Source organism: Canis aureus, chromosome 22 (genome assembly GCF_053574225.1).
Source record: "Canis aureus isolate CA01 chromosome 22, VMU_Caureus_v.1.0, whole genome shotgun sequence".
Taxonomy (NCBI): Eukaryota; Metazoa; Chordata; class Mammalia; order Carnivora; family Canidae; genus Canis; species Canis aureus.
This window is the reverse complement of record NC_135632.1, coordinates 35932864-35947607: the sequence shown is the minus strand read 5'-3', so window position 1 is coordinate 35947607 and position 14744 is coordinate 35932864. Positions and strand designations below refer to the sequence as shown.

Genomic DNA, 14744 nt, shown 5'->3' with positions numbered 1-14744 from the left:
GAAAAAAGTTTAATTAAAAGCTACCACAGGGGCACCTGGGTGGCTCAGTTGGTTAAGTGTCTGCATTCAACTTAGGTTGTGATCTCAGGGTCCTGAGACGGAGTCCTACATCAGGCTTCCTGCTGATCGGGGAGTCTGCTTCTCCTTCTCCCTCTGCCCCTCCCCCAACTTGTGCGCGCGTGCGTGCACGTGCTCTCTCTCTCTCTCTTTCTCTAAATTAAATAAAAGCTAAAAATTAAAAAAAAAAAAAAAGCTACCACGTTGTGTAGTTGATTTAATAAAATGTGAACATGAAATGCAGGACCCTTGAAATTTTATTCTGTTCTCGTTTCTCAGATGTGTGTGTGTTGAACCTCCTAACCCTAGCAATGAAACTCTAAAAATATGGAAAGAAATGAATTTAACAGCACATGATATTTCCTGGGGGAATCTCACTGTTTCTGTGAGTACATTATGAAATAAGGGATTTTGCAAATATTAACCTAGTTCTTAAGCTTTTTCTGGGTAGACCTACATTTTCTCCTTTATTGATCAGTAGTTGTGATATGTTTTCAGAATATAGTGTTGTGTCGACCAGACAGGAGCTATCACATGTTTATGTATCATGCAGTAAAAAGTATAGGCTGAAAAGAACAAACCTGGTAAGGAGGATAAAAATGGACTGTGACTTCCAGGATTTAATTATTAAAAAATGTGACTATACTCTGGTTTCTAATTCCATGTTGATTGTAGATTGGTAAATTCAGAGAAGGTGTTTGCTAGGACTGTGATTGCATGTACTGGAGTCGACAGAACAATACACATCCACTTGTCCTGCTTTCCTGGTACCAGCTCATCTGCTCCATTAGCAGCTTATTCAGACTAAACCTTGTTTAACTGTGGTCTAGTAGTCTAGTCTGTAGTTTCAGCTGTAGAGACGAGTATAATTTAAGCACCTAAGAAAGGAAATAAGACAAGAACGTGCAATGAGCACCTACTCTGTACTGAATACTATTACATATTATTGTATTCTGTTGGGAAATTGTCCTAGCCTTAGAATACCTGTTTAGGGCAATTCTCAGGTTGGGATTTGGGATTAAGGTATCAAGTGATATCAATAAAATCAAGGTCCCCTGAGCTTCTCTGGTGCTTTTTATATCATATAAGCAAATGTAGGTCATTCTTTTCTCACTAAAGATAATAGTTAGCTCCTAACTATATAATTGTGAGGGTGTCATCTGCAATTTTATCTCACTGATAATATAATTCTATGTATGATCCAGTACAGGAACCATTCATTAGCTGCATGTGTCTATTCAAATTTAAATTAAATACAATTAATTAAAAGTTCAGTTCTCAGTTGCACTAGCCATGTTTCAAGTGCTCAGTCACTTCATGTGGCTGCTGCATTGGACAGTGGAGATATAGAACATTTCCATCATCACAGAAAGTTATGTTGGACACTGCTGATTTAAAAGCATTATATATCAGTAATCAGATGAATACTTGACTGTTTGATATTTAAAATGTCAATTTTGCTATGAAGGAGGTCGAGTAAATAGAGGTGCTCAAATGAAAGTGATCCGTTTAAAAAAGATTCATTCCTTGGTGAATAAGAGGTCTTGATATTTTAGGCACAGGCCTTTAAGGTGTGTTTTTTTTTTTTTTTTGATTATCAAAAGGCCCATGTTTTTTTTTTTTTGTTTTTGCTTTTAAATACTTACAGCTCTTATTTTTGGGATCTATGTTGTAGATTTGTAGCTTTACTAATCTCAGCAATTAGAAGTTAAGAAAAATGGAACCTTTGACTATTTTTCTCTTGTGTTAAGCCTGAGTTGTGTTTGCTAAAACGAGTCTCATTAGAATATAAGTAAGAGACAGATGACATTAGGGGTATGTGACATGTGTCATTATTAATCTCTGGTTGACTTACAGTATTTTTTCCCTAAAAGGAAAATGAGGTCAATAGATTTCTATAATTATATTATATTATGTCATATAATTAAGACTTTTTTTTTAAAAATGGAAATACTATTTGAATGAGTGCTTTACTGCTCCTAATCCTGTGCTTTAATCCCATGGTCTTGAGTTAGGTCAGGAAAGCCAACCAGTTTTTATTTCTGATTGGAATTTAGTACAATAGCCATCTCTTATTCAGCATTGTAAATAGATGCAGTAGTAATTTTCTGTCGGTTGCTTTTGTTGTGACTTGTTTTAGAAGTAAAGGAAAGATAGTAAAATTGTGTACCAGCAAGAATGCATCCAAATATTTGCGAATTACTGTTCACTCTGAGGCATTCTCTAAAGGAAATATGGAATTGAAAGGACTGTGTGGTATAACATGGTAAAATACTGTATTTTAGTTCAGTGACATATTTTTCAAACTGTAATATCTCTGAACTCAGAGTGTGTCTTACAGTTGATGATGTGTTAAAGTTGACCTGGCAGTGTTTTTCCTTTCTAAGTGGAATATAAAATAATGGCATGTCTTCAGTCACTAGCATCTTAGAGTCAGTAGAGTTCATTAGTAATTTATTAGATACCTGAGAATCTTCTTCATTCTCTCCTTTTTCTATTTTTTTCTTCTTTTTTCCCCAGGAATGTAAAACCTTTCATGGTCTGTTTGTAGGATCAGCTTGTGGTCATCATGGACCTTATATTCCAGATGTGCTCTTTTGGTGTGTCATCCTTTTTTTCACAACATTTTTTCTGTCTTCATTCCTCAAGCAATTTAAGACTAAGCGGTATTTTCCTACCAAGGTAATTGGGGTGTGATTTTGGAGTCCTGATAATATTCATGTGTTTAGTTTTTGTTACCTTGGTTTATTCAAAACAGTAATACATTGTTTGAGGCTAATACTTGATATCAGATAGTTGTAAATAAGTTACTTATAGTGAAAAGTGTGTATTACATGTCTGAACTAACAGTTGGAAGATAATGATATCATGAGGGATGGGATGGTAGGAGGTTGGTTGTGAAATGTGTTTCTTCTTTTTGAAAACATGTATCAATGTATTTCATGGACCCATTGTCACTAATTAAAATCATTATCCACACTTTCTAGTGGCATATTTTAATCTGAAAGATGGGAATTATTTAGAAAGGACACATAGTTTTTCTATGTTTCTGTGTTTATTTTAACGTAATCCCTTTAACATAGGTGCGATCGACAATCAGTGATTTTGCTGTATTTCTCACAATAGTAATAATGGTTGCAATTGACTACCTTGTAGGAGTTCCATCTCCTAAACTTCATGTTCCTGAAAAATTTGAGGTAAGGATTAAAACATTTGGTTATTTGTTACTTGGGAATACCAAACCTTTTTAAAAATGAGACACTTTATAGGAATATATATAGCTTTCTCACATACATAAAAAATGATAAGATGAGACGATCCAAGTGAACCTATTTAGAAAGTAAGCAGGAAGGTATCAAAGTTAGTCCTATCAGGGAGAGAGAATGAAGATACTCATGGTAAGTAGTTGGGAGTCATTTAAAAATTTTTGACCCTGCTGTCTTAGCTGGAGTTCATGATGTGTTTTCCAGGCAAAAGAAACATTCTTTATTCCTTTATAAGGAAGTGACTCAAACTTGAATTTGAAAGTGTAACAAGAAGATACTATTTAAATTTCTAGAAGGGTGTGTGTCTGTCACTAAATGGAATACTCCATGTCTCATTTTCCAGCAGAATCAGGAAAGAATCAAATGTATTCCTTCCACAAGAAAAATGATACTTTTCTGACCCGTCCATAAACCCTTTGCTTTCATCAGCAGACTGTAGTTATGTTGTATGTACATAATTTACCATGTGCATAATATAGCATTCAAGAATTGTTTTCCCTTCATAGTAGGAGTTGGTAGCTTTTGAATAGTTTGTGGAAATTTCTTATAGTTGAGTATTTGTGTCTCTGGTTTATGTTTATAGCAAATTATATGACTTCTTTTAAAAACAGAAGGGTTTTTTTTAATAATTTTTTTTAATTTTTATTTATTTATGATAGTCACAGAGAGAGAAAGAGAGAGAGGCAGAGACACAGGCAGAGGGAGAAGCAGGCTCCATGCACCGGGAGCCTGACGTGGGACTCGATCCCGGGTCTTCAGGATCGCGCCCTGGGCCAAAGGCAGGCGCCAAACCGCTGCGCCACCCAGGGATCCCTAAAAACAGAAGGTTTATCGGGGATTAGAAATAAAACGAATATAATTTTAATCTGTTTTATCTTTCATTGGGGAAAAAATTATTTTAAAAACCCAATAGTCTCCAAAGGAGAGTGCATGGGTGGAAAATGATCTACTAAAATTATATAGGTATGCTTATATTTTTATTTAAAAACAAGAACAATTTTGCTTTATAATATTACTAGTAAACTATGAAAAACCATTATAGTAACCTAACACATAAATGCGTGTGCAGCCATCAGGTATACTCCATTTTATTAATAAAATTTTTCTTTATTGTTTTGCTGCTGAGAGTATGTAATAATATTTGGAACCTTTGTTTAAAAGCATAGCTATTGAGCCACTAACGATTTTTGGCCATTTTTTTCCAGTTGTTTTTATTTAAGTTCAATTTGCCAAAGTATAGTATAACACCCAGTGCTCATCCCATCAAGTGCCCTCCTCAGTGCCTGTCAGATTTTGGCCATTAAAAGATGACTATATATATATATGAAAGTCTTTTTTTTTTTTTTTAACCAAGTCTTAGAACTAAATGAAACTATAAATTAATAATGGTTCAAAATATTGATGTAATTTCCTATAATCCTGGGCCCAGTTTCTTATTTTCATTCCCCCCCTTTTTTTTTGTAAGATTTTATTTATTCATGAGAGAGATTGAGGGGCAGGCAGAGACACAGGCAGAGGAAGAAGCAGGCTCCGTGCAGGAAGCCCAATGTGGGACTCGATCCCAGGACCCCAGGATCATGCCCTGAGCTGAAGGCAGATGCTTTAACTGCTGAGCCACCCAGGCATCCCCTTATTTTCATTCCTAAGTCTATTTTTGTTGCTCATTTATTGATCTAGCTTTCAAGTAGCAAACTGATTTCAAGGGCCATAAAATATATTTGGGGAAATAAATCAAGGAACACTTAAGAATTTGTGCATTATATAGATAAAGTATTTTTATTCATGTACAGTTTCGACCATTATGCAGCTTAAGGTGTATCGGTGTGGGAAAATTGGAATACCTGCATTTGAAAACATTAAGTGTTCCTTTTGTATTGACAAATTGTTTTGTGAAGAAAAAACAGGCTTAAAATGAAGTTTAGGAAAAGAAAACTGTTTAAATTTCAGTATACCCAGTGCCCTCCATGAATATTAAACTCTCTTAGGATCTTTTAAAATTTTTTGTTGTAAAACAAATTTTACGTGACAGCATTGGAATGTATTTGTATCTGATATAATGCCAGATTTTTGGCAGTAGAAGTGTTGGAAAAATATGTCCTCAGTCCCCAGTTCTGATTTTGTACTGACAGTGCCCCAAGATCACTAGTCTGTGGGATCTTCAAAGCAGTTTAGTTTAGGAGTTTATCTAGTAGGTAGACTGACCTCACTTTATTTGCAATTGCCTCACTTAACCTCTGTCTATAACTAAACCTCTGCAAGCACCAACCTTGTAAAACAGTCTCTTACTTGTTCATAAATCTGTGGCAGTTGATACTAAGCTTAAAAGAGATCTCTCTCTTTTGGTGATCCATTGCTTTGAGGGGGTCAATATGTCTCCATCCAGTGTCTGGGAACTCACATCAGATGGCTGAAGCAGTTGAGGTAATTGGCTCCCACCTCTCTCTCACCACATTGTAGCTTATCTTCAAGAAGGCTTATCCAGGCTTATTCAACAGCTTAATCTCAGGGTTCCAGGAGAGTTAGAGAAGCTGCAAGGTCCCTTGAGATCAAGACTCAGAAGTCACACAGTGTCACTTTGGCTTTATTCTGTTGGTTGAAGTAAACCATAAGGACATCCTAAATCCAAGGGAATTCCACCTCTAGATGGAAAGATTGACTACGTGGACAAGGGAGCTTCATCAAGGGATAGGAAGCATTCTTGTGACTATCTTTGCAGATAATTCACTATACATTCCAAGATTTAATCTAGTTCTTTCTATTCCCTTTGCGTTTCTTGGGATAGACAGCCTATGTTGCAGAAATTTTATTCAGTAGACGAAAACTTCTTTTTTTTTTTATCTTTAATTTTTTTAACAGCCTACTGATCCAAGTAGGGGCTGGTTCATAAGCCCATTGGGAGAAAATCCTTGGTGGACTTTATTAATAGCTGCTATTCCCGCTCTGCTTTGTACCATTCTCATCTTTATGGATCAACAAATTACAGCTGTAATCATAAACAGAAAGGAGCACAAATTGAAGGTAATTTTAAAATTTTGTGTCAGGTTTTGTAATTTCTTAAGAGTTTGAGGTGTTTTCATAATGACTGGAACATTAAAACATGGAAGATGAAAATTAATTTCTTCTCTGTTTATAAAGTTGTATAGTGTTATAACCTAAAAGAACAGTTTAGATTTATAAATGTTTATGTTCACTTTACTTTTCAGAAAGGAGCTGGCTATCACCTTGATTTGCTCATGGTTGGTGTTATGTTGGGAGTTTGCTCTATCATGGGACTTCCGTGGTTTGTGGCTGCAACGGTGTTATCAATAAGTCATGTCAACAGCTTAAAAGTTGAATCTGAATGTTCTGCTCCAGGGGAACAACCCAAGTTTTTGGGAATTCGTGAACAGCGAGTTACAGGGCTAATGATTTTTATTCTAATGGGCTTGTCTGTGTTCATGACTTCAGTACTAAAGGTAAAATCTCTTTACTGCAATATTTAAAAAAATTTTTGTCATAAAATTTATACTTGGTTGTATGAAAATGAAACATTGAAATATCTAAAATTAGTTTCATATTTCCTGGAATTTACTTGGAAAATAGTATTTTGGTATATGGTGTTTAGTATAGTGGGCATTTTAGTGTTAGATGTTTCCACTTTAGAAACATTGTAAAAGGATATTATTAATGACTATAGAGTTTTGAAAGGAGTTAATCCATGGCTTATTTATGATCTAAAAGAAAAATATATCCAGAGGATTTTATAGGCATCTTAAAGGGAGTAATATTGAAATATGATTGACATAGTTATTTGACCAAAAAGTGAAAATAATATTGCTACTAAGTAAACAAATGTGTTCTTTCTGATAAACTACATGAAGTAAAGGTAGTAGTGCTCATTATAATAAAAAAAGCTAATATTATAAATAAAGCATGCAAGAAATTACACTTTATGTTAAATATCTTTTAGTTACATCTGGTTTTTACTAGATATTTACTAATGAATCTAGGGATTAAAAAATGCAACAATAGCAAATGTTGGTAAATATCTAGTCTGAACTTTTCTGTTCATTATGGAGGAGCACAACTCCATTTTTCCCTTCAGTGTTTTAGTTATTTTTATTGCAAAGAACATTATTAGGTAAAGAATTGTGTACATTTATAAATTAGGGAAAAATCTTGGAGGTGTATGTATGTTACTATATTAACTTAAAAGATTAAATACTAGAATTCTTTGGCCTACATTTCATGAACTTTCTAACAACTGACTAATTCAAGTATTTGTTGAGTATTTACTGTGTTATCAAGACTAGGGAAAACAAATAGGGTACATTATAGTTTGCTTTTCAGAACTTGGCAGTCTGGTTAGTGAAGCAGATAGGTTAACAGGTAATTACTCCATAGTGGTGAGTGTATTGTTAGAAGTACCTGGCAAAAGAGGAGAAATATTTAGTGCACTCTTATGGGGATATTGTCTCCTCTTAAGGAAGGTTGCCTTTAAAATTTTTTAAGTATTGATGTCATAGAGGCAAAAAAAATTTCAAATAGAACATCCAGAAATCCCTAAAATGAAAAGTTAGTCTTCCCATTTTCCCTTACTTTCCAAAAGGAACTCTCTAGAGGTAAACTCTTTTTAATTTCATTATTTTTAAGTTATATTGGTGGTTACAACCATTATACTTTTACATACTTTTATAGTTTTTTTTTTTCCATTATTATTTTTACATTGAATCTCCACCTAAAACAGTGATTCTCAAAATTTAGTCTAAGGACAATCTCTGGGAATCCACAAAAGCAAAAGTATTTGGAGAGCGTGTCCTCAGGTTACCTTTGAAGAACATATAGGTGTTCTAAGACTAAAAAGCTTGGGAACCTATCATGTAAGGTTGGATGTTTTATGAAGATTTAGCATACTTAAGTGTCCATACCCAGTCTTCCTTCCATTTCCTGCCTTTGGTTTACTGTGTTTTTAATTTTATTGTAATGGTTACCAACATTTACACTTTATGCTGTAATTATAATTAAACTGTCTATGCTTTTTCTGTAGGTTAAATTATAAAAATATAAACCCTCTGGGAACACATAATCAGCATTTTGATGATACTTATGTGTTCACTGAGGACTAAGCAGTCTGATCTCTCCCTGTGTGGAGGTAGAAATATATCCTATTTCACTAAGCTCCTGTTGCTACTTGAAGAGTAACTGCCCAAGCCTTAGGACATAATAAATTTTCTTAGCATCTATTTCACTTACTTAAAAAAAAACAAACAAAAAACAGTTGCATATACCGTTTCCACTTTTTCTTACATCCTTTTTTTTTTTTGTATTGATGAAGGAATTCCTAGAGTAATTTTTTCATATGTAGTTCCATGAGTGGTAAACTTTCAGAGTTCTTTCATGTTTAAAGTTACTCTCACATTTGATTAATATAGTTAGATACATGTTTCAGTGTTCAAAATTATTTTTCTTTGAGTCTCAAAGTCATTGTTTCCTATAGACCAATGGTCCTAATAATATGACTGATACCTATTTGGCTTTTATAACTTCAGAGGCATATTTTTTTTTTCTTTCTAGAAGCTACCAAAATTCCCTGTTTACTCCTGGTGTTCTGAAATTTCACTGGGACATTCAGGAAGATAGATGGATAGGGACTTTCATGTACCCTACCACTCTTGCTATGGGCCATTATTCTCTGGAAATCTCTGCCCTTTGACTATGGGAATTTTCTGCCAGGGTTTATTTTCTCTTCTCTCTGTTAGATATTTCTTCCACTTCAGGTCAACAGATATTAGACCTTCTGGATATATTCTCACATTTCTGTCCTGTGCCCTCGCTGTTAATGAAAATTTCCTGTTTTCCTTAGATTGATCTCTTTAGTCTCATCAAAATCTTATTACAGAATTAATTTTAATTATTTTGATAATTATATCTTCAAATTTCTAGAAGCCTTTTTCACTCCGATTATTTATTTTTCCTAGCATTCTGAAGTTGCCTTATGGATAAAATATTCTCCTGAAATTTCCTGAGGATATTTACTTGATTTCTTTTGGTTTTCTTCTCTTCCTCTTAGGTTTCTTAGGAAGGACATACTTGGCTGTTCAGTAGAGAGTGAATGTGATTTTCCTCTGTAGCTGTTGGTCTTTTTTCTTTATAAGTCTCCATCCTAGAGTGCTGCTTGTGGTTTTTGAGTAGATGGATGGAGCCTGTTAATGGCTTTCCTGTAGGATGCCTAGGCATAGCAGGTAGGCAGTTAGGGATCCCTCTAACTGTCAAAGTAATAAGGACTTTGTTTTGGGGATGCAGTTCAATTATTATATCAGGAAATGGTACTATTGTATAATAGTTACTATATTGTAGTGATAATAATAATGGTAAATGTTTTAAAAAATTATTTTATTGTTTTTATTTTAATTCCTGGCTAATACTTTATGAGTCATCAATATACACCATGTGCTTTTTCCAAGTATTTTAGTATTTGAAATCCTTTCATCTTCATGCAGTCTGTTACAGAAATTACAGCATAGAGAGGTCAAGGCTCAAGAAGAGGCTAACTGGCTTTTTAAACCAAGGAGTCTGACTATAGTGCTCATGCTCTTAATCCCTAAACACACTCCCGTTTCAGGAAGAAACTTGTAGAAGATAAACAGTTTTTCAAGAAGGCTATTTTTACTAGCATATTTCTTATTTATAGAAAAGTTAGGTCTCATCACTGAAATATCTTTTAATTCTATCTCCATAGGTACTCACTGACTATGTTTTTGTATATCTTATTGCTGTGAAATTGTATTAGTAGCATGGGTTCTAACTGTGGCCCTTTTACTTACAGTTTATTCCAATGCCTGTCCTGTATGGTGTTTTCCTTTATATGGGAGTTTCCTCATTAAAAGGAATCCAGGCAAGTCTTAAGTAGTTAATGATTTTGTAGAAAAATTTAAACATAATTTAAATTTGCAGAGTGTTTTTATGATGTAGTGATGTATCCTCAACTCTGATATTCTGGGGGGCAGGTTAGCTGGTAACTTTAATTCCACATTTTGCATGTGATTGTGGCTTACTACACATTTTTCCCTCAAGAATGGGATCATGAACTGTTATGATGTTCACCTATTTTTAATCAAAGCCAATGAAAGGCCCTGTAACTATTGATAAAGATAGTAGAGGGGCAGCCAGGGTGGCTCAGTGGTTTAGCGCTGCCTTCAGCCTAGGGCCTGATCCTGGAGACCCGGGATCGAGTCCCACGTCCGGTTCCCTGCATGGAGCCTGCTTCTCCCTCTCCCTGTGTCTCTGCCTCTCTCTCTCTCCTCTCTGTGTTTCTCATGAATAAATAAATAAAATCTTTAAAAAAAAAAAAAAAGACTAGTAGAATAAAAGGAGGGATGCTGAGGACCAGAATAGTTAGTACTTGCCATCTGTGCAGTGCAATATAGTTCATAAAGCCTAGGACACAAATTATTTTCTGTGCTTCTCAAAATAGCATTGTTAACCAGGAAAGGAAGAAATGCTAATTTTGTCAACTAGGAAACAGAAATAGAGGGAATTATGATGGTTCTTAACCAAGTACACAACAGAGCCAAGGCTAGAACCCAGTGATTTCCCTACTCTATTTGTCTTGTTTATAATACTTCTGGAAAATAGTCTGATAAAATGTACTAAGATCTTGTAAAACATTTGGCTCAGGGTAGCCCTGGTGGCGCAGCGGTTTAGCGCCACCTGCAGCCCAGGGTATGATCCTGGAGACCCAGGATCGAGTCCCACGTCGGGCTCCCTGCATGGGGCCTGCTTCTCCCTCTGCCTGTCTCTGCCTCTCTCTTGCTCTGTGTCTCTCATGAATAAATAAAAAAATAAAATCTTAAAAAAAAATTTGGCTCATAAAGCACTCTTAACACCATGTGGCCACCTCCTATCATGCAAAGTGTATTTATTGTCTAACATTGCCAGCTAGTGCTGGCAAGACCTCTCAGGAGACAGCATCTTTATTTTTTTTTAGTAGTCCTGGATCTTCCCTCTACTCGTCAAGAAATGATCTCAGTAACTCAATTTTTTTTTCTTTGAAAACTTTATTTTACAGTTTTGTGAGTTTTTACTCCTGGTTTATAAATGAGGAAATTAAAGTTCAAAAAGACCAAGGAATTTGTTCATAGTTTCCTTTTCATTGGGTGAAAAATTAATAATTGTACTTTAGACTATTTTATAGAATTGATAATGTTAGAGTGGGAAAGAACCTTGGAAATTGTTGCTCTTTTATTGTACATATTAGAAGAAAAAGTCGAAGTAAATGACTTGAGTTGATTAGAGTAGGTAAATTCATCTAAAAATTTGAATCCTCCAAATTAAGACATTTTGGTGTGAGTTTTCTGATTAGGTTAATTGCATTAATTTACAATGATTGCCTTGATTTTTGCCCCCTCCTTGGGTCCAGATGTTCTGTACTGAAATATTCTACTATACTATCAGAACATATCAAGAAATTATAGTTTAAATCCCTCAGCATAAATGATACTTTATTGAAAACTTTCTTGCTTTGTTTTGTTTTCCGTTCAATGCACAGTTTTTTGACCGTATAAAATTATTTGGAATGCCTGCTAAGCATCAGCCCGATCTGATATATCTCCGTTACGTGCCTCTCTGGAAGGTCCATATTTTCACAGTCATTCAGCTCACTTGTCTGGTTCTTTTGTGGGTGATAAAAGCTTCAGCTGCCGCAGTAGTTTTCCCCATGATGGTAAGGCTTTTTTCTTTTCTCAGATTTTGTCACTAATTAGTAACACTCCTGTGTGTTTCGACAGTATTTTACTAACGTTCATCTCAGTAGTATAATATAGTAATGTATTAGTAATATTTATATTTGAGAAGGGGAATAGTCTATTTTACGCACCTTAGGTGTTTTGAAATGTGAATTGGCCCTTTTGCAACTATTAAACCAGTTGCTTTAGAAACTGAATTCGCTTGTTATTTTCTACATTTTTGTTTTTTAGCCCTTGGACTATAGAATGCTGTTTTGTATTTTTAAACAACTTTAGAGTTTAGGACGTTTATGGAACAAAGATGATAGCCAGATGTAAAAGAGCAAAGCACCTAGAGCAATATACGTCTTTAATAGAATGCTTCAATACATCTTGCTCAGAAATTAAGAGATCTAGAAGTTAAAAAATAATAAGATTTTAGATGATATTAGTAAGATAGTATCATTCACCAAATTATCACAGAATATTGTATTTTGCAAACAGAGAATACTCATCCTTTTGTAAATTCCATATAACCACTGGTTATATACTTGGCCACAAAGAAAATCTTAAAAAATAAAAAAAATCATAAAAATTATGTGGGTAATATTTCCTGAATACAAATAAATTAAATTACAAATGAATAATGAAAAGCACTAAAAAAATATAAAGTATTTAGACATTAAATGCTGAAATAATCCTAAGTAGAAAACTAAATTTAAAAAGCATTGTAGGTATTGCAGCAGAGAATTTTTAACAAAGTCTGTAAGCTATACCTAAAGTTATATTCATAAGGTGGTTCAAAGTTAGTGTTCCCTATCATCAAATCAACTGCAAATGTTCATCTTTAAATGCTGTTCTTAGGTCATAGGCCATACAAAACAGATAATATCAGATTTAACCCAAAGGCTGTGGTTTGCCTGCCACTGATCTAGAGGAAATGGATTATTTCCATTCTATCTATGCATTTCCAGGAATTAACCCAAAGAGAAACATAAAATCTATGGATTGTATAACTCAGTTGCACACAGGGACTGGAAAAATGGCCAGAGATCTGCCCTTGGATCACAGGCTCCGCTGAATATTAAAGAACAGTTAATTCCAGTACTTCTTAAATTTTTCTAGACCAAAGGAAAAGATGGAAACATCTGCATTTTTTTTTTCTCATGAAACACTAGCTAGATCTTAATACCAAAGCCTAATAAACTTGTACAAAAGAATGATGCTGACTTCTTACTTACTAATAGAAGTTCAAAAAAATCTTAGGATATTAACAAGTAAATTTACAGTGTTTCTATAACATATCATGATTAAATAGACTGTGATATAGCAAGCAAGAATTACCAACATAAGTAAAGATAAAAAGACTTACAAAACTGCAGTCATTGTGAATACAAATTTGTAAATGAGTTCTGATATAGGGAAATGTGTACTATTATTGTTATTTAGTGGGAATTGAAGGTTCTAACTGTGATATAAGAATAATACAATATTTGCTATAAGGAAGAGATAACATTATTTGTAGATAATGTGATTATTTGCTTATTCACTCAAGTGACAAAAAAAAAAAAAAGACAAACTCTAATAGAATTAAGAATTTTGTTAGAGTGGGTGGTTACAAGAAAACTCATTGGCTTATCAAAAGAAATCCGTGATATGATAGCTCTGGATGCTAGAAGTTTGAAATCAAGGTGTATATGGGGCCATGCTCCCTCTGAAACATGTAAGGAAACCCTTTTTGCCTCTTTCTAGCTTCTGGTGGTTTGCTGAAAATCTTTGGCGTTGTGTTGCAACTGTATAACTCCACAAACTGCTACCTTCTCATGTGGTATTCTGTGTATCACTGTGTCTTTATGACCATTTTATGAGGACACTGGACATATTGTATTAGGAACTCCCCCTCCTCCACTGTGACCTTATCTTAATTATATCTCCAACAACCCAATTGCCAAATAAGGTCATATTCTGAGGTACTGGAGGTTAAGATTTCAGTGCATCTTTCTTGAGGGACACAGTTCATTCCATAATAATGTGGAAGTACATAAGATTAAGACCTGAACAAATAGGAAGATAAATTATGTTCTTTGTTTTGCATACTTAGTATATTGTAAAGATGTCCCTTCCAGATATGAATTTTATGTGTTTTATTTGCATTTGTGCTTGTGTGTATGTGGGGAGGATTGTTGGCAGTGTGAACTAGATAATTTTAAAGCTCATAGAGAAAAATTAATGTCAGAGTCATAGATAACATGGATGGTAGAAATGTTCTATGTCTTATTTGGGTATGGGTTCCATGAATATGTACATTTGTCAAGAGTGTCAGACTATATATGTGCTATTTTTCTATTTTATTATATGTAAATTGTTTATTAATGAAAGAATAAAGGTAAGTGAATACCAGAGGAATAACAAAACAAAGATAAGTAAGTATTCCTGGCTGAGTCTGGGGTGAGGGACTTGATTGTTTCTATGCTGGTACCATGCTGTTGATAACTAAATATTTAAAAACTGCTGTCAAGTCAGTGCAGTAACACAGAATGGAATTGGCATGGGAATAAACAAATCAGAAAAATAGACTGAGTCCAAAATTTATCAGAATATATGAGAACCTAACCACTTGAATATCATAAGTGAGTCATTTCATTAAAGGTGATAATTCATCTATGTGGGAAAATTTAGTATATAGTCTTAGAAGATTTGACTGTGTATGGGAGCTACG

General features: G+C 34.3%; 2 protein-coding genes across 23 annotated transcripts in view; one reads left to right on the top strand and one right to left on the bottom strand.

The window, feature by feature from the left end:
- The window catches only part of LOC144294006 (uncharacterized), a 230242-nt gene that overhangs the window by 199768 nt on the left and 15730 nt on the right, over positions 1-14744 (bottom strand). For 2 of the 17 annotated variants that reach the window (XM_077865481.1, XM_077865480.1), the window contains exon 3: positions 639-935. The exons of 12 other annotated variants lie outside the window; for them this stretch is intronic. The gene's annotated coding sequence lies outside the window, so the exon portion shown is untranslated. Of the gene's footprint in view, positions 1-638; positions 936-3963; positions 4137-4461; positions 5910-14744 lie in introns of those variants that run through there. 3 more of the 17 variants (XM_077865491.1, XM_077865497.1, XM_077865488.1) reach the window with 3 other exon arrangements.
- The window catches only part of SLC4A7 (solute carrier family 4 member 7), a 110042-nt gene that overhangs the window by 82424 nt on the left and 12874 nt on the right, over positions 1-14744 (top strand). For all 6 annotated transcript variants that reach the window (XM_077865459.1, XM_077865458.1, XM_077865457.1 and 3 more), the window contains 7 exons: positions 337-442; positions 2578-2739; positions 3141-3254; positions 6180-6341; positions 6527-6778; positions 10129-10197; positions 11851-12024. In XM_077865459.1, the coding sequence (XP_077721585.1) occupies positions 337-442; positions 2578-2739; positions 3141-3254; positions 6180-6341; positions 6527-6778; positions 10129-10197; positions 11851-12024 (1039 nt within the window). The remainder of the gene's footprint in view (positions 1-336; positions 443-2577; positions 2740-3140; positions 3255-6179; positions 6342-6526; positions 6779-10128; positions 10198-11850; positions 12025-14744) is intronic.